This window comes from Rhipicephalus microplus, chromosome 9 (genome assembly GCF_043290135.1).
Source record: "Rhipicephalus microplus isolate Deutch F79 chromosome 9, USDA_Rmic, whole genome shotgun sequence".
Lineage (NCBI taxonomy): Eukaryota > Metazoa > Arthropoda > Arachnida > Ixodida > Ixodidae > Rhipicephalus > Rhipicephalus microplus.
The window spans coordinates 95483146-95507353 of record NC_134708.1 but is presented as its reverse complement, the minus strand read 5'-3'; the positions used below and the strand labels follow the sequence as shown (position 1 = coordinate 95507353).

Below are 24208 nucleotides of genomic sequence, written 5' to 3'. Positions count from 1 at the left end.
CTTTCGGTGGAGGCTGGGAGTCCGTGCAGCAGAGGCAGTGAGTAAGTTACGATGGGGCGTATCCAGGCAAAATGTAGGGCTAATAATGACTCTGTAGTACCACCCCATTTGGCCCCGCAGAGATGCCGGAAGATTCGAATGGCCTGATTCACTTTTTGTTCCAGGGACTGTACATCAGGCGACCATGTTAGTCTCCGGTCTAAAATTACTCCCAAGCATTTATGAGTTTTAACCATTTGAATAGGCTGATTTTGCAGAATAATCTGGAAATTTCCAGGTCTTTTTAATGTAAACGGAAGTATGGCTGTTTTAGCCAGACTCAGTGTCATACCTCTTTTTTTTAGAAAATGGTCTACATAATCCAATCCTTCTTGTAGAGTTTGTTGCACATCCAAAAACGATGGACCAGACGTCCATATACTTATATCATCAGCATATACTGAACATCTGATGTTAGGTGGAAGATTATACGGGAGCTGTGCCATGACTGCAATAAAGAGAGTAGGGCTTAGCACGCTTCCCTGTGGCACTCCTTGGTTGACGACATGTTCTGACGTTGGGCCCTCCTGCGTAACTACAAAAATTTTCTGGTGCTTCAGGAAGTCAGCGATCCAACGCAGTATCTTGCCCTCGAATCCCTGTAACGCCAGGCCTTCCAGAACGTGAACGTGACTCACTGTGTCGTATGCTCGGTGGACATCAAGGAATACAGCGACAGTGATGTTTCCTTGCGTTCGTTGGTTTTCCACATCTGTGACCAAATCCAGAATGCAGTCCATTCTGCATCTACCTCTTCTCCGGCTATGCTTTCTGGTAGTAGTTTTTTTATGTCTTGCCACCATAAAATTCGTTCATTGATCATTTTTTTCATCACTTTTGAAAAACAACTTGTCAAGCTAACCGGCCTAAACGAGTCCAACTACATAGGGCTCTTTCCTGGCTTTAGCAACGGTACTACTTTTGATATCTTCCAACTTTCCGGAACTTTTTCTTCTTGCCAACTTTTATTATAGATGTCCAACAGGTGTAATTTTCCTTTTTTGCACAAATTAGCAAGAGCAGCGTACGTAACTCCATCTGTTCCTGGTGCACTTGTTCGTTTTACTGAAGACAGCACATATTGAAGCTCCTCTGGTGTGAAGCTGTCATCCAGATCTGATGAACTGATCGCAGAGAACTTTGTTACAACCGCCGAAGCAGATTCTGCTGAGGATTTATATTCGCTAGTTTGGGCGGTCTCTCCATTTCTCAGTATAAGATCGCAAAATTCTTCGGCAATAACACGTTCGCTAACTCCTCGAGACAGCGCTAGAGCCTGTAGTGGTCTCGAGTGGACTACTGGCTGTCGGAGGGCGCGTACCATGTTCCACAGTTGAGGCGCCGAGGTAAATGGAGAAAGTGAGGCACATAAATCTTGCCACCTTTTGGTTGAAAGCTTCTGCAGTTGGTTACGCATTGCACAATGTACTTTCTGTGCCACCTTGAAATCTTCTAAATTACCCGACCTGCGATATCTTCTTTCAGATCGACGTCGTATTGTCCGAAGCCTCTCATACTCAGCGTCAACACCCGAATACCCATCTGGAACGGGTACTGCACGAGTTGCTTTCGTTAGAAAATTTTTTATCTTCGATGCATAAGTTTCTGTGTCAGAACAAGGTTCAAGATTTTGTCTCTGTAGTTCTCGAAAGATCGCCCAATTTGTAATTCTTGTTGTGCGGTTATTTTTCGTTTTCTTCAACTTTGGGTGATATATGAATACTGGCAAGTGGTCACTGCCTCTTGTGTCAGCGTCTGCAGTCCAGTCTGCTCCAGCCGCTAATTCAGAAGAGCACACAGTAATGTCTAGTGCGCTGCAGTAGTTATGCCCCCGTAGAAACGTCGGAGATTCATCATTTAGTATAATGTAACCATAATCTTCGCATATTTTTACTATAGCAGATCCCCTTACACTACAATGCCCACTACCCCACAATTCATGGTGCGCGTTAAAATCACCACATATAATTATGGGACCATGGTCAGATCTACACACTGCAGCCAACTCTGCGTATGAAACGTTTGCTTGAAGGTGCACGTAAACACTAACTACAGTTACAGTAACGTTACCAAACTTCACCTTGCATCTAACAAATTCCGGCGCATCTGTTTTTGATGTAGCCACAAGTGTCGACGGAATATCGCGTCTCACACACAACATCACTCTGCTTTTTGCAGCAGGACGTTCTGCTTGGTACACCACATAATTGGACAAGCGAAAGTTAGTGGATACTCTTGTTTCGGAAATACACAAAATCGGAAACCCGTGCTGAGCGACGAATTTCTGAAAATCTCCACTTTTTCTCTGCAAACCGTTGCAGTTCCACTGGAATATTGCACTTCTTTTGTACCAGTTAGATAGTCCGGTAGCCATGATTACGACAAGAGAAGATGCTCAACATCTAGCAGCAATTTCACTTCTGGTAAAGAACCTGCTTGTGGCAGGGATCGTAAATCGCCTTGAGAGCCGCAAAGATTATTGGCAAAATGACTTGATCGTTTCCGGTTGTCTCTGCCGAGATCGCATTTCTTGAAGAATTTTTCCTCAGGAAGCTGCTGTGACCCTTCCCTTTGGTAGTCAGTGGCTCCTTGGCTGTGTCTGGCCTGGCAGAAAGTTCCACTTCAGCATGTTCCTGGGCCCGGACTTCTTTGCCAACGCGATGTTTTGGTGCTGAGCGCTTCAATACTTCCGAGTAAGAGTCGTGGCGCCACTGTTTTGCATTTCTTTGTGGCGCAGGAACATCTTAGATTATATCCGCATTAGGTGCTGGACCTCTTTGTATCTTATGGTACCCTTTTACAATTCTCTCTCTTTGTGCCGCTGATGCCAAATGGTTTCGAGAGCAGCCTGAGAACGACGCCAGATGTGTTCCAGCACAGTTGGCACACTTAGGTTGACGCTTCGAGGTGCATTCTTTGTAATCATGTGCACCCGCACATACCTTGCATCTCTTGGTTCCCCTGCAAGTCTTAGCCTTATGCCTATATCTCTGGCAGTTGTAACACCTTACCGCCGGCTCAATGTATTCCTCGACAGTTTGAACCGTAAAGCCGAGAGCAACTCTTTTTGGCAATGGCATGTCATGTCTAAACTGGAGTATTACATTACGTATGGGCTGCATTGTGGCACTTCCATCTTCATTTCTTACCCATCTCTTTTGTCGTGTGACTGAGATTACTCCAGCATCTTTAAGATATTCCAGTAGGTCATACTCATTGTATTAAAGTGGAACATCTCTTATCTTTGCTAAGGTCTTCATGTAAGACTAAGGTATCATCACATGTACAGGCAATCCAGCCAGACTCTTGATCAGCAGCAACTTGTTTGCCAAGTACAAAGACCGTACTCTAACACAAAAACTTCCGTCTCTGTTGATTCTTGATGATGTCACTTTCTCATTAATAGCAGAGATTATCTCAGATGCTATGCGATTAAAATTCACCTTCCAGAAGGAGTCCTCGGCAGCGATTGGTCTGAACACCACCGGTATCCCCGTAGCTCGGTCCTTGTGATGGGTGACCACCGTGTAAGCTCCCTCGTCTTCCTTGGGTGCTTCTGTATCCATCTGTGTCATGTCATTAAGGGAATACGTCGATGTAGCGTCATCGTTGTCAACCTCTTCTTCCTCCTCTGTACGCCTCTTCTTGCACTGCGAGGCCTCGCTGTTCTCTGTATGAGACGTCGATATTGTTGCTGAGCCTGCAGCAACTTGAAGTCGAGCGGGATGGATAAGTGGTGTTCGGCTTGGTGCTAGCGGCATCTTGTTGTCCCCCATACCCGGGCTTTGCCAGGTATGAGGCACGGGCCCGCTAAGGGGCAATTCTGATCGCGATGCGTAGTGAAACTCCGACTCACCGATGTTTAGCTGCCACTCTGGAGACAGTCCACCCACCGCACACACTGTAAAAAGATCCTGAACTCAATATTATAACTGAATTAAGAGAGCGAAATGAAGCTACGGGCTTCTTCCACTCACTTCTTATTCCTCAGAGTCTTCTAGATGTTCTCGGCCAGTTCGAAGATTGTTTTTCATCAACCGCGAGGTTAAATAACGCCACTGACAAAGCACCGAATTATAACGGAAGAGACGGCAAGACCAATTCGACAAACCCCATACTGCGGGGCACCAAAAGAACGCGAAGCAATCCAAGAACAAGTCCAGAAAATGCTCGATGATGACATCATTCAGCCGTCAAAAAGCCATTGGGCACACCGGTAGTTCTAGTTAAGAAGAAAGACGGCAGCTTACGCTTCTGTGTGGACTACCGCAAGCTGAACCGCGTGACAAAAAAAGACGTATACCCATTGCCGCGTATATTGATGATTCGCTTGACAGGCTGAAACATGCACGCTTCTTCTTGCGATGGACCAGAAAAGCGGATATTGGCAAATTGAGGTCGATGAGCGAGACAAAGCAAAGACTGCTTTTGTTACGCCTCACGGGCTTTCAGAGTTTAAAGTCTTGCCCTTCGCATTGTGCTCAGCCCCAGCAACAATTCAGAGACTGTTAGATATCGTCCTATCAGGCCTTAAGTGGCAGACGTGTCTGGTATACTTTTATGACGTCATTGTTTTCTCAGTAACTTCCAGGAGCATCTAAGACGGCTGTTATTAGTATTTCGAGCAATACGGTCCGCTGACTTAACGCTGAAACCTGAGAAATGTCATTTCGGTACCAAGGAACTCCTATTCTTAGGACATGTTGTGAGCCATGATGGTGTTCGTCCGGTCCCCGACAAGATCGATGCCGTCCGAAAATTTCCGGTGCCAACAAACAAGAAGGCCGTGAGACGTTTTCTTGGCCTTTGCGCCTACTACCGCAGATTTATCACCAATTTCTCATACAGAGCATTGTCCTTAACACGCATAACAAGAGACGATGTTCCATTTTTATGGAGCGAAGAGGAACAAGCAGCATTTGACGATCTACGACAGTGCCTGCAGACACCACCTATGTTTGCTCACTTTGACGAGGACGCTCCTACTATGATCCACACCGATGCCAGCAACATAGGTTTAGGCGCTGTACTCGTCCAGTGGCAAGAATCAACCGAGCGAGTGATTGCATATCCAAGTAGAACGATTTCCCGTGCCGAGTCGCATTATTCCACAACGAAAAAGAAATGTCTTGCTGTAGTATGGGCAGTTTATAAAGTTTTGCCCACAACTCTACGGCCGTCCCTTCCATGTAGTGAGTGACCACAACTCCCTTTGCTGGCTGGCCAACTTCAAGAACCCATCTGGTCGGCTAGCACAATGCATGATTGATTGATATGTGGGGTTTAACGTCCCAAAACCACCATATGATTATGAGAGACGCCGGAGTGGAGGGCTCCGGAAATTTCGACCACCTGGGGTTCTTTAACGTGCACCCAAATCTGAGCACACGAGCCTACAACATTTCCGCCTCCATTGGAAATGCAGCCGCCGCAGCCAGGATCCGAACCCGCGACCTGCTAGGCAGCAGCCGAGTACCTTAGCCACTAGACCACCGCGGTAGGGCCTAGCACAATGGAGCTATGCGTAATACATGCACGCAAAACAGGCAAAATAAAAAAAAATATACAAAAAATAACAATTCGTAATATTGTATCGTTAAGGATGACACAATGTCTGAAAAACAAAATGCTTCTCTTTTTTTCGCTCTACCATAGTTTTAGCAGCGTCGATTCAGTGACGATCAGGATCGATTCAACTCCTGGTGATCAATTGTAATCGCTGCTTTCATAAAGATTTATGCAGCGATATTACATAGCTCGCATCATTTCCCGTTTTAAAAAACCTCGCATGTTGTTTTTCATGCAAGGCATTCGTACTTCGAGCGTGAGACAAACGCCCACGCAACAGTCACTTAAATCTGGCAAATGACGCAGCTGTGTCATTTGGCATGCGTCAACATAGTTACACACACACACACACACACACACACACACACACACACACACACACACACACACACACACACACACACACACACACACACACACACACACACACACACACACACACACACACACACACACACACACACACACACACACACACACCAGCTCTCACACACACGATCACGACAATTCGCTTTTTAATGCATACACCAATGCATATTCTCCCCACCTGGTGTTTTTTTACTCTCGTATTGTATGACGCTGGCAGGTCCTCTTGGTTGCGCACACCTCGCCCGCACTTACAACCCTCATATTGGTGCACAATACAGCGCATATCGCAAACGATCACTAAGATTGTCGCAGTGCGACAGCCAAGTAACTCACTCACAAACACACATGCGACAACGCTGATGACACACCTTTTGCAGCTGGTAAAACGCAACGCGCACATTCCATGGAACAAAACGCACGCACATTCACACTTCTTCTTCACCTTACTGCAAACGAATGACCACGACGACAATCGTCGAGAGTGATCATCCTATCAACGCAGAGAATAGACGCCGTGTTGCTTCTTCACGCTGTAAATGCCAAACCGAAGGAACGCGGTGAAGCTCTGCCACTTCGGTTGCATTTTGAGACGCTGCAAAATCATAAACGCCAGCATTTACTGATAACTGATGACGATTGTGTTGAGGGCGAGTGAATGAAAGAGCTTCTTCTTGACGAAAAAAAATTGGCCCCGTATCTACATGTTAATTTGGAAATGTCGTCAAAAGATCTTGCGTGTGCAGAGAGTGAACAAATTATTCATTTGATGTCCTTCGCAAGAAAATTGGTGAATGGTATTCTGGAGGCGCTACGTTAAAGTGCCTCGAGCGTGCAGTTTAGGCGAACGAGTGCATCAAGTCACGTCACACGTGAAGATGTGAGTGCCATCTCGCAGCTTTTTTGGAAAACGAAACGCGTGGTCATGAGACGGGCATGCGCGTCCGTCTCAGATGAGATAAAGTGTAGAACGCAAGGCGACAGGTAGGTGCCACCACCATGTCGTCTTAGCAAAGCGTTGGAGACACTCGCCTTTTCGTGCAAGCATTGCATGGTCAGCGCAGCGTGATAAACGTTACGGTCTTTAGAATTACTGCTGCATGCGTTTTCTCGTAAAAGACGCACATGCGTCTTTTCATAATTGCCTTTCAATTGACAATCGCACGAGTATGAACGCTGAAGCTTGAACAATATTAGTGGGCGCTGCGGATGGGGTCGGCCATTTGAGGTATCGGCTGCTGCTGTTTAGAGTACCCGGTTCGCTTTAAGGGTGAACAAACAGACATATGAACTGACAGACAGACAGACAGACCAAAAGTTTTGCGTCGAAGGTCCCTAAGAAAGACTAACGTCTTTAATAGCACAACAGAAAACTGAATGGTCGCCTGACGGTCTCGGTGTAGCGGCACATCGCCTCTCGACGCGAATGGCGCCATGGTGAATTTGTCATTGATTCATCGTGACTCTTACGTCATAGTAATGAGTAGTTGCAGTTGGACGCACATAATACAAATGGACAGTGGTACACTTTACTTTTCACTCTTAGCCAACGCCTTCTCTGGAAAGATGCCTGCGACTTTAGCCGAAAAGCCGGTTCCCGGCCCTCTCCTGTTCTCTCGTACTCCGCTGCCCAAAGAGTGTCGGCGTCAAGCACTCGCTGCGTTGGCATCTTTAAACCTTGCCGCCTCTGAGAATAAAGCAATGGCTATTTCCGTCTCGTAGTCAACATGGTTATATCTTTGTGATAGCGTCACTTCCGAATCGAGCGGAAGTAGTAGTATCGGCTGCGAGCGCTTCTAGCGGGGAACTAGGAACGTTCATTCTACGAGGAACCTCTCATCCCCATCGAAAAGTGTGCGATGCCGCACGCATCTTTCACTATGAGGCGTTGTCTTAGCTTGTCGCGGACTATAGTGCAACCAAAAAAAAAAAGGTTGCGGACAAAAGAGTTTATTGCAATTATTTGTACAGACGAAAAAAAAACAAAAGAAAGAAGGATGAAAAACATTGGCAACAATTTTATAGGCACATATGTTTATGAAGACCGGGTGTAGTAAACTCCTAGATGTTCAGCTGTGCAATGAAGCCTGAACAATTATTTTAAGAACAGTTCTACGCAGCGGTGTGCCTTTGAGTGAAATAGGACCTTCACGTGGAACACCTATTTTTGATTCTCTCCCAAACCAGACATTATTCTATGCGCACATTCACGTTTGGGCTCATTGACAGTGGTGGCGACGCTAGTACCACATTTCCTGCATTATGACTTTCTTCAGTCTATGAAACTCAGATTTCTAAAGTATGTTCTGACCGTTTATGCGAATCTCGTACGGTACAAACCCACATTCCATGGGACATGGTAGAGGTAGGAGCCACACGTGATTCACAATCTGTATAGTGGAAGAACGGGGACAAGATAATTCAATTTTGTAAAACACGAGGAGTTCATGTCCTGTTCACCTGCTATTGTTAATGACCATGCACTCATGGTTTCCTGTCTCAATTTTGCCATAAAGCTAGTTATGGAGACGAACGCCACCGTACGCTGATGTAAGCAGACAGACAGACAGACAGACAGACAGACAGACAGACAGACAGACAGACAGACAGACAGACAGACAGACAGACAGACAGACAGACAGACAGACAGATAGAGAGATAGATAGATAGATAAATAGATAGATAGATAGATAGATAGATAGGTAGATAGATAGATAGATAGATAGATAGATAGATAGATAGATAGATAGATAGATAGCAACAGGGGGTAAAACAAGGATAACAAGAGGTTTCACTCGATAGAGGTTAAAGTTCGGAACTTGGATCTGACCTCTTGTTATTCGAAAAATCCGACTCATGTTGTTGGCTGACATCACATCAAGTTCACTTCCCAAGGAAACAACTTAGAAATGGTCAAGCATCTTTTGACTGCGCCTAAACTCGCGAATCGAATGAATCAAGCAGTTGCATTACATGGTTCATGATTTTCCGGAATATGACTTGTATTCAGAATCTTGACAGAGGCTTGGTTGGTTTTAACATTCTGTTGTACTGAGCAAGTTCCCTTCATTGAGTTTCGCAGATATTTGCTTTACCTTTAGCAACAAATATTGCTTGATGTGTTCTTGTGCCTACTGTCATTCTAAATGTGCCGCACAAGCCGATGAAGCTGTCTCAATTCCTTGACAACCAGAACGAGTGGCGCCGCCCACTCAACGCGGATGACTTGAGTCAGTAGTTTCGTGTAACCTGGGAGTTTTCTTCATTGACAAGCTCTTGTAACGAGTGCGGTACCGAATCTGCATTACAGGATCACGATACGGATTCATTGTACAACGCGACCCATTTCAGCTGCGTGGACATTACCTTTACTTGGTGTAGCAGAAAATAGCTTCGCTTTGTTTTAATCACCAAATTTCGGTCACTCCTCGGTGTTTCAAGACTATAGCAATAGTGCCTTAGGAAAACTACATTCTTTAACTGTTTATACCTCTTACCCACCCTTCTTCTAACGTGATAGGGCTAAGAGGCTTGTTTCGCAGAAATTCCTGCATCGGCGTCGGTATCGGCGTTGGTGTTGCCATCGGTGTCGGCATGCGTACTTAAAAAATCAAGAAATATGTCTTTATGAAAGTTAAAAAAAAAAACGTGCCTCCGAGCGATGATCGAAGCCGAGCTGATTGAAAGGCAAGCAGGAACTCTTAACATACAGCCATATATCTGCTTGCAATAACACTCGAAATATCTTTCTATGCTACGCTATGCAGTAAAAGTGATGCTTAACAAAGATACGCGGCCTGTATACATGCCTCACCATTCATCATGTAATGTCACCATGATAGTACGCGCTGCAACCGTACATTGCCGTCGGAAGGTTGAACATGTGACTATCATACCTGCATGGTTTAAAGCTGGTCACTCACTACAAACGGCCCACATATTACTTTCCCTAATAGACTGTTCGGAAAGATTTCACGTGGATATTTTCTCGTGGTTTAAAGCATGCTACACATTACAAAGAATGCAGCCACATGCGAAAAGAAGTCACTTTCATCTCTTCATTGACAGTGGTGGCGACGCTAGTACCACATTTCCTGCAATATGACTTCCTTCAGTCTATGAAACTCAGATTTTTAAAGTTTGTTCTGACCGTTTATGCGAATCTCGTGCGGTACAAACCCACATTCCATGGGACATGGTAGAGGTAGGAGCCACACGTGATTCACAATCTATATAGTGGAAGAACGGGGACAAGATAATTCGCTGGTGTCCATAGGACTAGTTACTAGTCTGATTCTTATTGCTGTATTGTGTAATGAGGTCTGGCTGCGTCTTCGGGAGAACTTCTTCCCCTGATTTGTTCGCTCTCATTTGATGCCACCGCTGATTGATTCATCTGGCAGTCGCTGTACGTTGTGTGACACTCTCAATCCTGTGTCAGCTTATATCCTCATTGGCACCTCTTTCCAATAGAACGTTTGCCTCAGTGGCCGGGCCAATAGTGTCCGCGCCTCACGGAGGTGTTTTAAAAGCTGTTCGCTATGCTCTCTGTCAGAGGGTGGTTCTTCACAGTGGGTAATTTTTTCAGTCCTCATCAGCTCACCTACTTCGTATTAGCCCTCCTCAGTCGTCTCATGTATTTCCCCTTCCAACAACGTTTTTCTAAACGTGTTGAAGTGGCAGCGTTTTCTTCTTTTTACTTTGAAAGCTGTTGTGTGACATTTTCGATCCTGTGTCAGCTTATATCCTCATGGGCACCTCTTCCCAATAGAATGTTTGCCTCAGTGGCCAGGCCAATACTGTCCACGCCTCACGGAGGTGTTTTAAAAACCGAGTGGCAGGCGTATGCGCAACTTCTCCTGTTTCCCTGTAGAGGCCACGAAAGCAGCGACACGTTTCATGCTCTGCTTCTTTTACCTTTCAACCCACATAAAAACAAACAGAAATGAGCAATAAGGTACATATTTAAAATTTAAGACCTTATTCTGGCACGCTTCAAATGATCACAGCATATTTACTAGGACTTTATATTTGTGGTTCATATCTCTTGCGCTGGGGGCGCGACATTTTGGTTTTAGTTCATTTTGAACGCGGCTTAAAAATATAAGTGCTACTCTGACCGCGAAACGTAGGCTCGCACATGTCACCATAATTAGCGCTCTTTTTTTTTCCACGGATATCTAATTCCATGTTCTGTCCAGTTGTGGGTTCCTTTAAGCTTCGTCTTTAAGAGTTGAACGCGATAGCAAAATTCGGCCCCAAATGCGCCCTTCAACCGCTAAGTGCATACTTAATAATATGTTTAGTTAGACACACGTACACACTCGCACATACACACACATACAAACACAGACTCACACACGCACACAAACACGCGCGCGCCGTATCTATAGTAATGCAGTGACTGCGCAGTGTGACCCCTTCCCTCCGTTACAACGGCGCTCCGCAGTAGTCGGGACACGTTTTTCACAATGTCTCACAGATAGTACACAGACACCCCCCCCCCCCCCACAAACACGCGCGCTCGCGAAAGATACATAGAGGCTTTTGACCAAAAGCAAGAATCGCATAGCCTCCAAGATACAAACTGTGCGCTCGCCATCTTATAGGCCATAAAGGGTTTCGCAATGCCTCATAGATGGCAGCACATTATCTAGCGTTTGCTGTTCACTCGATCAACACCTCTGGAAAAGCATGATAGGTTTCCCGCTAGATGGACATAGTTGTCTTTTTTTAGAGCTGTTTGAAAGTTTCTGTGTGTTTTTAGAGGCGATGGCTGCGCTATCCTGGCCTTTTTTGACGTAGATTGATAGCCTCCCAAACACGCCTACAAATCGCCGAATGGGCTCGCTTTCACCGTGACACCTGTCTAGCAAAATGCGTTAAAGAGAGTCCTATCATTACATGACATTTTGTAGTGTTTTTTCCCGATGTAGCTGCTAAGTAACATCGTGGCTTTGTGGAAGAAAACCTGCTTGCCACGCGAACAACCCGCATCTTATCCTGCATGGGACCTAAAATTTTACTTCTTTTTTGATTTTTCACTCCCGGACAACTTTTCTTTCTCAACTAATGGTGCTGACGCTGACAACGAAATTTCTGCGACACGAGCTTTCAAAAGCTATCACGTTAGACTAGCTTGTCAACACGTCAGCTTACGGATTACACGTCAACAACCAATAGCACTTTGGCCCAGTGCTTTACCCTGCAAGGCAGCCAGGTAGCAATGTCGGAATAGTTGTTTCATAAGCCAAATTCAGAATTTTTGTCAGGCTCACAGTGGCCTATTAAAAGATCTACCTGTATTTTCCGCCAAAACTATAGTGACTTAGTGGAAGAGCGACAAAAAAGCGGGGAAGGGCTAGAGAGCAATGAGAGTGCTACGACTGCCTTATTGCAATAAAGTACACAGAAAAAGAGTACAAGACCCAGTTCCTTCACTAAGTGCCAAGCAACGTGCCTTCACGCAACATATCATATTCACTTCCATTTCAAAAAACAATATTATGACGGGACGAAAAATATATGTATGCGCCTTTGCCATGCTCATAGTCTACTTTTCTGGTGTGAAAGACTTCAGAAAATTCTTTGCAGAAAAGCTGTGAACAGTTTGGCCGAACTGTGACCGCGATGGCCTGAAGTCAACCACGCAGTAAAAGACCGACATAGCCCCACTAATTTTGCAGGCAGTGCCACAGTATCAACTAAGTTGCAGAAGCGCTGCCTAACGTATGACCATGACCACGATGGCCAAAGATCGGAAGGGAGCACAACGGGCACACGCAAAGTTACACGCACGAAGGCAGAAATTGCCGATTTCGCTGCAAAGTCCGGCCAGCAACCAGCCAACTCTGACTCCTAATATAGTAGGCTTCTTTACTTCGACAACACGTTGCTACGGCGTCGCCCGCGAGGTGCTGCGCATCTCGATCAGTCACACGGCGTGCGCATTAAAATTGACTTTAAGTATGCTCTACGCTATATTTGCTCTTCATATTTGAGTACATGTGTATGTCTCTGCATAAAGTCCTCTCACTCATTATCTCGCCTTTGAAATCTTGTGTCAGGGTATTAAGACGATGGCGTTCCAGACGCTGCGATCAGACGCAACTCCGTTTTTAAGGTATAAGGCAAAGATACTTGTTTATTTAGCTGCGCTCGGAAGCGCTCTGCTGTCACTTGAGCGTCCCCGCGTCTCTCATATCGCTCGCGCTCTTCTTCTTTCTCGTTTCCTTGTGCCAGCCTGGAACGTTAAAAATAATCAACATTCCTGGCCGCGCAAAGTTGAACACATAGTTCAAGTGGGTACAGTTTTTGTATCGGCCTGATCGCAAGGTGACCGCCTTGCAACTTGATCTTGAGAGAACGAATGAGACCGTCGGCACTGCGGTATACTTCCGTGACCCTTGCAAGCTTCCATAGCTGGCGTGGCGTGTTGTCCGCATGCACGAGAACGATGTCCACTTGCTTCAATGCTGTAGTTGATTTCATGTCGGCAAAATGTGCAGATTGTGATTGTAACAGGTATTCTTTTTGCCAACGCTTCCAAAAACTTTCAACCAGCAGCTTCCTGTAGTTGTCTCTGCGTATGGCGTCTGCTCACTTGGAGTTACTGTGGACTTCGTCGGCGGTCGCATATGGTATGGAAGTCAACCTTCGACGAAGGAGAACTTCGGCTTGTGTCAAAAAGCAAGGTTCTCCTGCATCTGTTTCGATGAAAGTCAGAGGCCTAGACTTTATGACTTCTTCGACCTCCGCCAGCACTGTCGATATTTCTTCGTAGCTCAGACTAGCGTTGCCTACAATTTTTCGCAGCGGAAGCTTCACTGATCGTACGAGGCGCTCCCACCATCCTTTCCCCAAGGAGTATTTGGTGCAATAAACTTCCATGAAATGCCGTTGGTGCTGACGTGACCAGTGACGTACTCTTCAGAGAACATTCGCTGTAGTCGCTTTATGTCTGCCGATGTCTTGTGAAAACTTCGTGCGTTGTCAGAGTGGATTACCCTAGGCAATCCTCTCCGAGCTGCGAATTGTCGTAGGCACAACAGGGAAGCCTCAAATGTGATTTCCGAGACATGCTGGAGATGCACGGCTCTAGATACGGCGCACGTAAAAAGCGCAACGTAGCACTTCTTGTCCCCTTTCTCCGTGCGTGCATACAGAGGGCCCGTGAAGTCGACTCCTGAAACTTCGAACGGGTTTGTTGGTGACACTCGATGACTTGTTAACGGAGCAGTCTCAGCACTTCCTGGGCCCGCACTGAAACGCTTGCATATATTGCAGCCACGCAGCACTGTTTTTACCAAACAGCGAGCTCGACAAATACAGTAACGTTCCCGAAGCTGCGTAAGTGTATATCTAACTCCTCCATGTAGGACTTGAAGTTCGGCTCTGTTTGCCAAAAGTGCCAAAAAGTGGTAGCTTGACGGCATTATGATTGGGTGCTTGATATCTTGCGTGGAATGCATGAGGTATAGGGGGCCTCCAAACCGAAGAATTATGCCTTTGTTTATGTAAGGGCGTAGTTCAGCGATTCGATATGTAGACTCGACTGGTTGGCCGTTGGTCAAAGCAGTGAGTTCTTCAAGAAAGCGTTGCTCTTGTGTACATCTTATCCAGTACTGTTTAGCGTTCAGGAGTTCTGCTGGCGCGAGATGTCCTGCATGATCCGTCCTTTTTATGCATCGGTCAGTAAATTTGAAAACCCACGCAGTGACTCTGAGTTGGTGGTGAAGCCTGCTGTATCGTTGAATGACGATTATCGGAACTGAGAAGCGTGTCATTGGTGTGACGTGAACTGTTGTAACTTCACCTTGGGCGGCTTCCGCTATGTCTAGTTCACTGAACTGTAGGGGTTATTCAGACATCGGTTTAGTTAGCCTCTCGGGACCATGCTACCATTTTGAGCTGCACAGCAGTCTTTCAAGCGTCGTGCCACGCGTGAGTAGGTCAGCCGGGTTGTTCGTTCCAGGACAGTATCTCCACTTTGATGGATCTGTAGTGCACCTAATTTCATTGACTCTGTTGGCTGCGAACTGTTTCTACTTTTTACCGTCAACTTTGGTCCATGACAACACAATGGCGAAATCAGCCCACATCGTGTGGTCAACTTGAACATTCCTCAAAGCGCTTTTCACGTATGTCAACATTATTGAGCCGATTAACGCAGCCAGCAGCTCCAATCGCGGCAGCGTTGTCTCCTTAATGGGTGCTACACGGGACTTCGTAATCAACAGTTTCGGCTCCTCAGGACTTGACATGACGTATATCGCTGTTCCGTATGACGCTGGACTGGCATCGCAGAAAACATGTACTTGAAGCACATTGAGCTGCCTTGCTCCGCCGCCCAGATAGCGAGGAACGACGATGTCTTGCAGTTTCGGCAGCTGGATGACCCAATAATTCCATTCTTTTAGCAGGTTATTAGGTAGTACTTCATCCCAGCCAATCCCTCGTATCCACAGCTTTTGAAACAATATTCGTATGACAATAGTATATAGTCCTACAAATCCCAACGGGTCAAATAATCTTGATGCTCTCTGGAAGACAAATTGTTTTGTGTCCGTCTGTGCAGTCAAAAACCAGAGTAGATTTCCAACCGAAGTTGAATTCATCATTTGCCGGATTCCAAATCAAACCCTTGGACCTTGAGAGACGTTTCGTTAAGAACGACCATCTCATTACTAGTATATTCTACTTGATTTTCAAGCCTTCGCATCAAATTGCCTGAATTTGTTGTCCACTTCCGCAATGTCATGCCAGCCAATTTCATTATTGTGCACGCTTCTCGGCAAAGTTTAGCGGCTTCCACTTCTGTGTCGGCACCAGTGACTAAGTCATCCACCTAAAATGACTCGGCAAGAGTTTGCACTGTTGGTGCCATAGCAGTCGGTGCTCTTTTCACGTGGTAGAGAACAGTGGCTGTGAGCAAAAATGGGCTAAATATAGCACCAAAAGGCACTCGTACCATCCTCCACTCTCGCAGCTTGCCCTTGAATAAATCTCTTTCTGCAAGCCAGAGAAAGCGGAAAGCGTCTTTGTCGTCCTCCCGAATCGCAATCTGAAGGAATGCCTTTTCTACGTCCGCGATAACTGCCACCGGCTGCGTTCTGAAGCCTAGCAGAATTTGCACGAGGTCTTGGTATAAGTTGTCACCTTTGTCAAGGCAGTTATTAAGGGACTTGCATCCTTTGGCATGTCACGAAGCGTAAAACAGCACTCTCATTTTCGTCGTCAGTGCTATTTAACGCATGACTTCTTTGGGCGGCATCTAATATAACTTCGTCACCTCTGCAGGTACATCACTAACTAATTCGGCATGTCCTGCCCTCAAGTACTCTCTTATGGTACGGCATACGTTTCGAGCAGTCCTTTCCTGGAGTTGAGATGGTTGACAAGCTTGTCCAGTTGAGTAACGCTGACTTGCTTGTTGCTTGCAAGCTCGAAATTATCCTTCCAAGGAAGGGCCACTTCATATCTTCCGTATATAAAGCTAATCGTTTGCTCAAAATGCATCATATGTTGCTCATTTCAGGTCGCTTGTTTATCGTGCCCGTAATTCCTATGTTTTCAAGTTCCCAAAAGGAGTGCAGAATCTTGTCGAAACCGATAGCGTGGGCTTTTAGCACACACACCATCATTTGTGAAATAGTTGGTCGGGACACCAAGTGTGATGTGCTTCCCTGGAAGGTTCATCCAAGCTTGGAGTTCAGTGCGATCAATGATTCGTTGCCTTCGCACCGTAAAACTTCGCCGGTCAACACTTTCCACATCTGATCAGACCCGATAAGTACGCCGATGCCACTCTTAGTGATGCTAGATAGATATTTGAGCTCATCGGCGACATCATTTCCCAGCTTCTTGAAAGATGCGACAAAGGCTACGTTTATTGCAGTTTCTGTGATGTCCTGGCAGATGCGTAGGACATCTATTGCAGTTTAGACTATTTCTGCGTCGGAAAACTGGCTTCGCAGTCGCAGCTCTACGATGCGACGCCTCTTAGCCTCTTGGTCCGACGCACTTGCGGAAGTATTGAAGGCTATGCGAGTTTTTCCCACGCTTTTCAGCTGAAGGTGGTAGGACAGATCTTCAGTTATGAGAGTCCTCTGACTGCCACCGTCAAAAACGCCTTGTATGTAGCGGCAGGTGTCATCATTCATGGCCCATGCTCTAAAAGTCTGAAGGAAAACGCAAGTGATAGAGCCTTCCTTGACGGGTCTTCTTCCAAATGATGCGCAGACTGTCGTAGTTCTTTTCGTTGTTCTTGTTAGCATAGTCTGACTTCAGCGAACACCTATCGGGATCGCACATGATTGTAGCGTGTCGAGCTTGGCATCTGGAGCAGGAAATCTTCTTTTTGCTGTCCCTTGCCTGACGTCCCTTAGTGCTGCAGCGGAAACACCTTTTGTCGTTGGAAAGCAGTTTCTTCTTCTGCGTCAGTGACAAGTCAGCTGTGCAGGCTTCTGATCCGTGATGACTGGACGAGGAGAATACGCAGTTGCCCTTTTTTTCTCGTACCGAGTTGCTGTGAAGCCCAGATGACGTCGGTTTCCCACGCCGAGAGTACGTCGACTGACTGGCCACGGGGCGTTTTGTATGTCCTCGTCCTCTGGCATCCTGAACATCACTCTTCTCCAGGATTTCCAGCTCGATACACAGGAAGTTGAGCACACAGTCCATCCCACGGGTGTAGCTTCAGCTCTCGAGACATATGCCAACTGGGCGGCACACGATCGATGATACTGCGCGACTATATCCAGTGGAAGAGCACGCAGTAGGATGTCGCAGAGCATTGACAAAAATGACGACTTGTGCACACCCAAAGTCTCTTTAAGCTTCGGATATTAACGAGAACTTGGTCGTACAAGCTGCGTAGCGCTTTGTTGTCAGTCGATGAACGGACAGGGCTTAACATCCGTAGCTTGGCAAAATATTCTTGCTCCAGGCGCGGGTTGTCCCCAAATCGCTTCCTTAGCATTTTGATAGCGTCACTGTAGCAACTTTCTGTCGTGGTAAGGCTCGCAATTACTGATGCAGCGTCTCCTTTCAAATACAGTCGCAGGTAATGAAACTTCTCGGTGGCAGTGATGCGATTGTTACTATGAACAATTTAGTCAAATTGTTCCCAAAATTCGGTCCACTTGCATAGGTCCCCAGAGAAAGGAGCTATTGTCAGTTTAGGCAACTTGACTACAGTTCCGTCTGATGGTGCTGCGACTGTCTGGGCAACTGTTTCTTGAGTTCCGGTCGATGTCCTTAGCATGCGATCTTTCTTGCTGAGAATCTCTGCGAGAATTCGCGTAGCACTGTCCTCGTATTGTAAGACGGCGTTATACTCGACTTCGATCTCCTCGTCAGGTATATGCTGCTCAATCTCGTTGTTCAAGTTTTTAAGCTCTTCGTTATTAGCCTTCGGCCTCTCATATATGGGGTTGAGCTCGTCATAGAAGGCAGAGTCGTTAGCGAGGAGAGCACTTGCCTCGTTTATAATCCTCGTGTTCTGTGCTCGCCGCGATGTCCGCTTCGACTTCAGTTGGTCCATGCCACTGCAGTTGACTGGCAGCCGTCCGTAGGGTCCTGGTTTTCAATCCCGGTTCTTCGGCACCAAATACTAAGACGATGGCGTTCCAGACACTGCGATCAGACTCAACTCCGTCTTTAAGGTCTAAGGCAAAAAATACTTGTTTATTTAACTGCGCTAGGAAGCGCTCTGCTGACAATTGAGCGTTTCCACGTCTCTCCTCTCGCTCGTGCTCTTCTTCTTTCTCCTTTCCTTGTCCCAGCCCGGAATGAGAAAAACAATGGACAAGGGGTTGTTTGAGAAATTAAACGTGCAAGTGCGGATGACATTAGGGCTCATTCGTCAGCCAGCTGTTGCCAGATTTCTCTGATTACGACTACCGACATCGAGCCCTACAAGCATGATTATAAGTTCGATGAAATGAGTAACCTGACCAAACTGCGGGACGCTTCCAATAATAAATACTGAGAACGGAGGCTATTGAAAAAGCATACAGAAAAGACTCATAAATCAAAACATAACACTTAGACGTTATATCATCAAAGGTTGACCGGAAAGCCAGTTATTAAGGCCACTTCAATGTAGACGGCTATGCAACTTCATCGAGTGATGTTCACCTCATAACTAATATTTATGTTGGATACGCTTCACAAAGAAAGCGTCCATCATTCTTGTGAGACTATTACAAATGCACCATTTTCTTCCTTTTCAGGTACAACTTTCGTTGACCTCCGAGTGAGGAACTCTTTTATCAGAGACGGCCCAAGGTTGGAGTGCAGAAGAGAATTTGCTCGGATAGCCACACATGGGAGAGTTATATACAGCTCAAGCTGCTCACAAGAACTACGCAATACACTTCTGTGAACAAAATGCTTATGAATGGTCTACATAAGCGCGTAACAGAAAGCACTTGCTTAGATACCCATTGGGGAAAGAGTATTAGGTTGCAGAACAAAAGAAATCGGCTGTTAATTTTGATTAAGCTAAGCCATATTTTCGCAGCTTCTCGCAGCGCTGATTGAGCAACGTCATGGCTTCAAGATGAATGGCAGCTGAAAATACCATAAAGCAACTAAGTTGAAAATAAAGCCAACCTTTAAATAATCGCTTTTTTTTCGCAGCTATGGTAAGCATCATGACGCCGCAGAGCAGAAGTGCTCAGTCAGGACAACAACAACAAAAAAAGTCCCACGTGTTCTTGTGTTTAACATCAACGCCGCAATGAACGAAAAAAGAAGAGCTTCAGGGGGGAAGATCCTCGTCTAACTTAGTCTTGCGTCAGGCGTAACCAGCAGTGTCTCCCGAACATTGTAATAGATGGCGCTGTCTCATCACTAAAGGCCAAATTTAGAGGCATTAAAATACCGGGTTTTAGACGCCAAAAATAGGTGGGCAAGACATTCTTTTAGGCCCCAAAATCGTAAATATAGGCACAATAAAATTTCTCACAATTTATATTTTCAAAGAAACACTTGTGGAATCTGTGTCTACGACAGGAAAGCAAACAGGAATGTTTTAGTTTATGCTGGCGTAAGGGCGCCAATGTTTTTCGCATAGCCATGCCTTTTTTCCCTCGCAGGAATTGCAGTATATGGCCTCTCCTTTGCTATCCCAGCATAGTGATTGAAGAATCCGCTGTCGAATTGGCACGCTCCTGGGTCTCTTTATTCTCGGCATGGCTGAGAAAAGCCACACAGGAGCCAATAGTCGGACCACTAACATGCCAGAAGGGTCTTTTTTCTTCGTATTAACTTGGTGTAACCGCAAAGGGTCGATTTCTCCTACGTCTGTGACCAACTTAAAGGGCCCTTCACCCAGTTTGACAACTTCGAGCAGGCAAGACGAATGCTTGCACTTGGCCCTCACGAACCGATTCGCCAAGATTGTATGGCTACACTCCCCAGAAAAAGGTGAAATGTCAGGCTAAACGCCACTCGATCTTCATCTCAAGGCGCGCACCTAGCATGTTGGAGGTGGCGCATACAGAGATTGGTCCTGCGTACGTCAAAGTAGTACGTGACACTGCGAGAATAATTCGAGGTGACGGGTGTCATTTGTGCTATCTGTGGCCGGAATACAAATATGAAGGTTGAAAAAAAATAATAAAACATGCGAACAAAACCTATGCACGTTTTTTTCTTTTTTTTAACTTCGTATCGGGCGCGATACGAGGCTAAGCTGCCTTCATTTCGCTTGCGTTGGCGTTCTCGTCGCTCTCGCATTGTGCTGGTGCAAGCATTTACAACACTTGGCATGTTTTTGGAGCATCGTCCCTTAGAGCACTTACAGATGTGCGACGCTGTGTAGCGTGGTAAAGATGCATGATCCATGCCAGCCTCTCCAAACGTGCATGGATAGAGGGATCCATCCAACAGAAACAGGTATTACAGTACCGAGAACGTCGAAACGACGCAATACTGCTTGAGTGCATGACCTGGCATGAGCATGTCATGCCAATGTAACCTTGCCTGCGCATGACGTGTTCAGGCGTCTGAGTCGTGTGAACTTCGAGCTTCAAATTGCTCCGGTACCAAAGAGGGCACAGAATAAATTTGGCTTGCGAGCTCCACACCAGGCGAGTGGCAAATGTTTCCAGCTCACCTTTTCTCCTCATGTTTTCGCTGCGTGTAAAGTACGAATTGAAAATTATAATGGTGCACGCAACAGCTTCCATGCCCAAGAAAAAGTTCTCATGTGACCTAGTGATGCAGCGTTGAAGTAAAGACAAACAAAACAAAAAGCACCCCGATACCTTTTTTTATCTACGCTTTACTTTCCCCCGAATACACTCTACAATTCCGAATTCATTTTCCATCGTCCTGCACCAACACAGAAGCACCTCCTGTTCCCTGCGCAAGCGAGCAGAGGCTGATAATATGAATGCATTTACAAAGGCTAATTTGTCTTCCTATTGGCTAAGAGGCCTAATAGACTTGGCACTACTGCTAAAAGGAACTTATGATACGGAGTATAAGTTGCACTCCATAGAGTTCCGAAAGCTTAGTTTTGTCAGGTGACATGAACACCGGTCTCCAACTGTGCTTTAAAGTATAATATGTGGTTATGAGCATTCTTGTAAGCACCAGCTTTGAAAATAGGTATTTACAGGCACTTATAAGAATTCAGACACAGACGTCGAAAATAGGCATTCATAGGCACTGTAAAAACACCATTGGAGCTCTTCTTAACCTCTAATTCATGCTCATATATCAAAGTGATACGATAGGAACGCAAGAAACAAAATAGGCATTTGCCGATAATCCGATCTGTATTCATCACTGTTTCTCGTCTCATTTCCTAGATGACATTGATTCAATAGAAGCGTGTGCAATTGAAAAAACGGCTTGATGTATGGACAGACAGACGGACAGACGGACAGACAGACAGACAGACAGACAGACAGACGAATGAATGGACGGACGCCTCGCCCCACTCAGCATCATTAACTCTTTGGATATGTTGTAATATTAGCGGCTTGTTTCTCTTTGCTGCACACAGCAATAATGAGAACCTACAATCAAAAGGAACATATAGAAAAGTTAGTTGGAGTTAGTGTGATGATAACAACATTGTTATCTGGAGTGTTACTCTCCAAAGCCGCCATTTGGATATGAGAGACGCTGTAATAAAGGACTCCAGAAATTTTTATCGTCTGGTGTTCTCAAGTGTGCACTGACATAACACACTACACGGGCCTCTACGATTTGACCACCATCGAATTGTGATCGCCGCTGGGATCAAGCCCGCGACCTTGGTGTCAGCATTCAAGCACCAAAGCCCCTGTTCCACCGAGGCGGACGTTGTAATTGCGATATCAATGAGAACAAATCAATGTGAACAAAAGGATCACTTTCTATCACCAGGGACCAAACATTCAACCTTCGAATAACGTGCCCGATGTTTCAATACTTTAGCTAAGGGGGTAGCCATCCTCCCATTAATTTTATGAACCACTTTATGAGCCATATCTACGCACTCAAACCTTAAAGCGTTAATCAGTGCGCTCGCAGTCCTAACGGCGATTGTGCAGCGCTCCTTTCACTTCTGCTGACGTCATTGGTTATGCGACCTCATAAGGTGGATGGGAAAGTGAACGCCGTCTTAGATGACAAGTGGCGGTTCGGCGGCATTATTGGAAGGGTTCAACTTCAAGGTACAGTTCCAGCCGGCGGCATGTTAGTATTTCGTCCGCTTTAATTTCTTCTGGTTTACATAAAAATTGCTGAAAACATCCCTCTTCTTTCTTCGGCTTCATTGTCAATTAGATGTAGCTCAAACCTGTCCATAAAAACTAACGAAGAAAATGAATGTCTTCAGAGAGAAAGGCAAAGGAAAGGCAGGGATGCTAATGAGGCTGTACCCAGTGCTCTACTCTACCCGGGGGGAAGTGGAGAGGGAGGAAAAGTATAGAGAAAGCAAGGAGTAAAGAGAGAACAAGTGATACGCGCATACACTTATCAGCGTTCACCACACGCGCTTTGACAGTGCCTACTGAGACGTGTTTGGAGCCAGTTCATCTGCAGTTGTCTGAAAGTAGACTATAATGCAAGATGTTTGCAAAAGGCTTCAAAGAACTGGCTCCAAGGAATTTAAATCTTGCCGGGCGCATTGAGTTAGTGTTGTTCCTTTATATTGATGAGAGTATGCATCGTGGTCTAGAGAGACCTCAACAAAGCGAGAACTTGTTGATTTTGTTGCGAGAATAATTGGTAGATGCAAATCTGCTCCGCATTATCGTAGTGGATTGTAGTACTGAATTTATGCTAGATATTAGCTTGCAACGCAAGACTTAAGCTGTAACGAATTCATGGTCCCTTTATGCGCTCGCCTAAGAGAATTGCGAGGTAAAAACCATCAAATTTGTAATGAATCTTCCGATATCCCCGGCCTACCTTCTGCACCCCACGTACTTGTGCACTGCCTGCAAGATCACAGGCGTTGAAGCGTGACTACACACCGCCTCTGATTGAGCAATGATGTCTCTCATACGACCTCACACTATATTACATCATGATGACGTCCTAGGGACATAACAAATCTCGAGGACCAGGGACGTCATGATGCAGTTATGGTGACCTCATAACTTGATGCTTTTTGGGATCAGTTGTGTTGAAGCCGCTGATACTAACTCCGGTGGTCATATTTCATGTCTGATGTGGAAATCAGCCCTAACAAAATGCTAGCTTTCCTGGGTAGGATTCCGTGAACAGCACGTCGCTATCAAAATTTCCTGCGCTTGAAAAAGCTGGCTTTCTTAATAATTCAATATAATGTGAAATCTGTTCACAGCCAAGCAAACAAAAAATTGCATGACCCCATGACCTTTAATATACTTTATATTCAACGTGCTCGTGTTGATTTCGATGATATCAACTACATGGAGCTTCGGCTACAGCTCCAAAGTACGGTAATTTGTTTTGGGGGTTTATTTCTACTATAGTTGAATAAAATTTCTACAAGCTGTGTAGTGTTTTACTGCAGAAAAGTTAGCGGTTTGTGTAGTATTCCAGACTTACATCTTTTATGACAAATCATGTTCAACGTAAGTAGACCACACTGTTTCAGTTTTATTCAGCTGTAGGCAATGGCTGAAGTTGTTTGTTGTTCACGTTCTGCAGACCGACCACTGTCACCCTGTTTACTTCAGTGATTTGCCGCAAATCTTCTCAATGGCCATACGTCTATGCTACCCGTGCTCGAAACTCTGCGATA

General features: G+C 45.7%; 1 protein-coding gene across 3 annotated transcripts in view; it reads left to right on the top strand.

The window, feature by feature from the left end:
* Positions 1-20621, top strand: part of LOC142772024 (uncharacterized) — a 30755-nt gene extending 10134 nt beyond the window's left edge. For all 3 annotated transcript variants that reach the window (XM_075874099.1, XM_075874098.1, XM_075874097.1), the window contains one exon: positions 19209-20621. Coding sequence is in view for 2 of the 3 variants with exons in the window: in XM_075874098.1 (XP_075730213.1) it covers positions 19209-19360 (152 nt within the window). In the remaining variant the exon portion in view is untranslated. The remainder of the gene's footprint in view (positions 1-19208) is intronic.
* The last annotated feature ends 3587 nt before the right edge of the window (positions 20622-24208 follow it).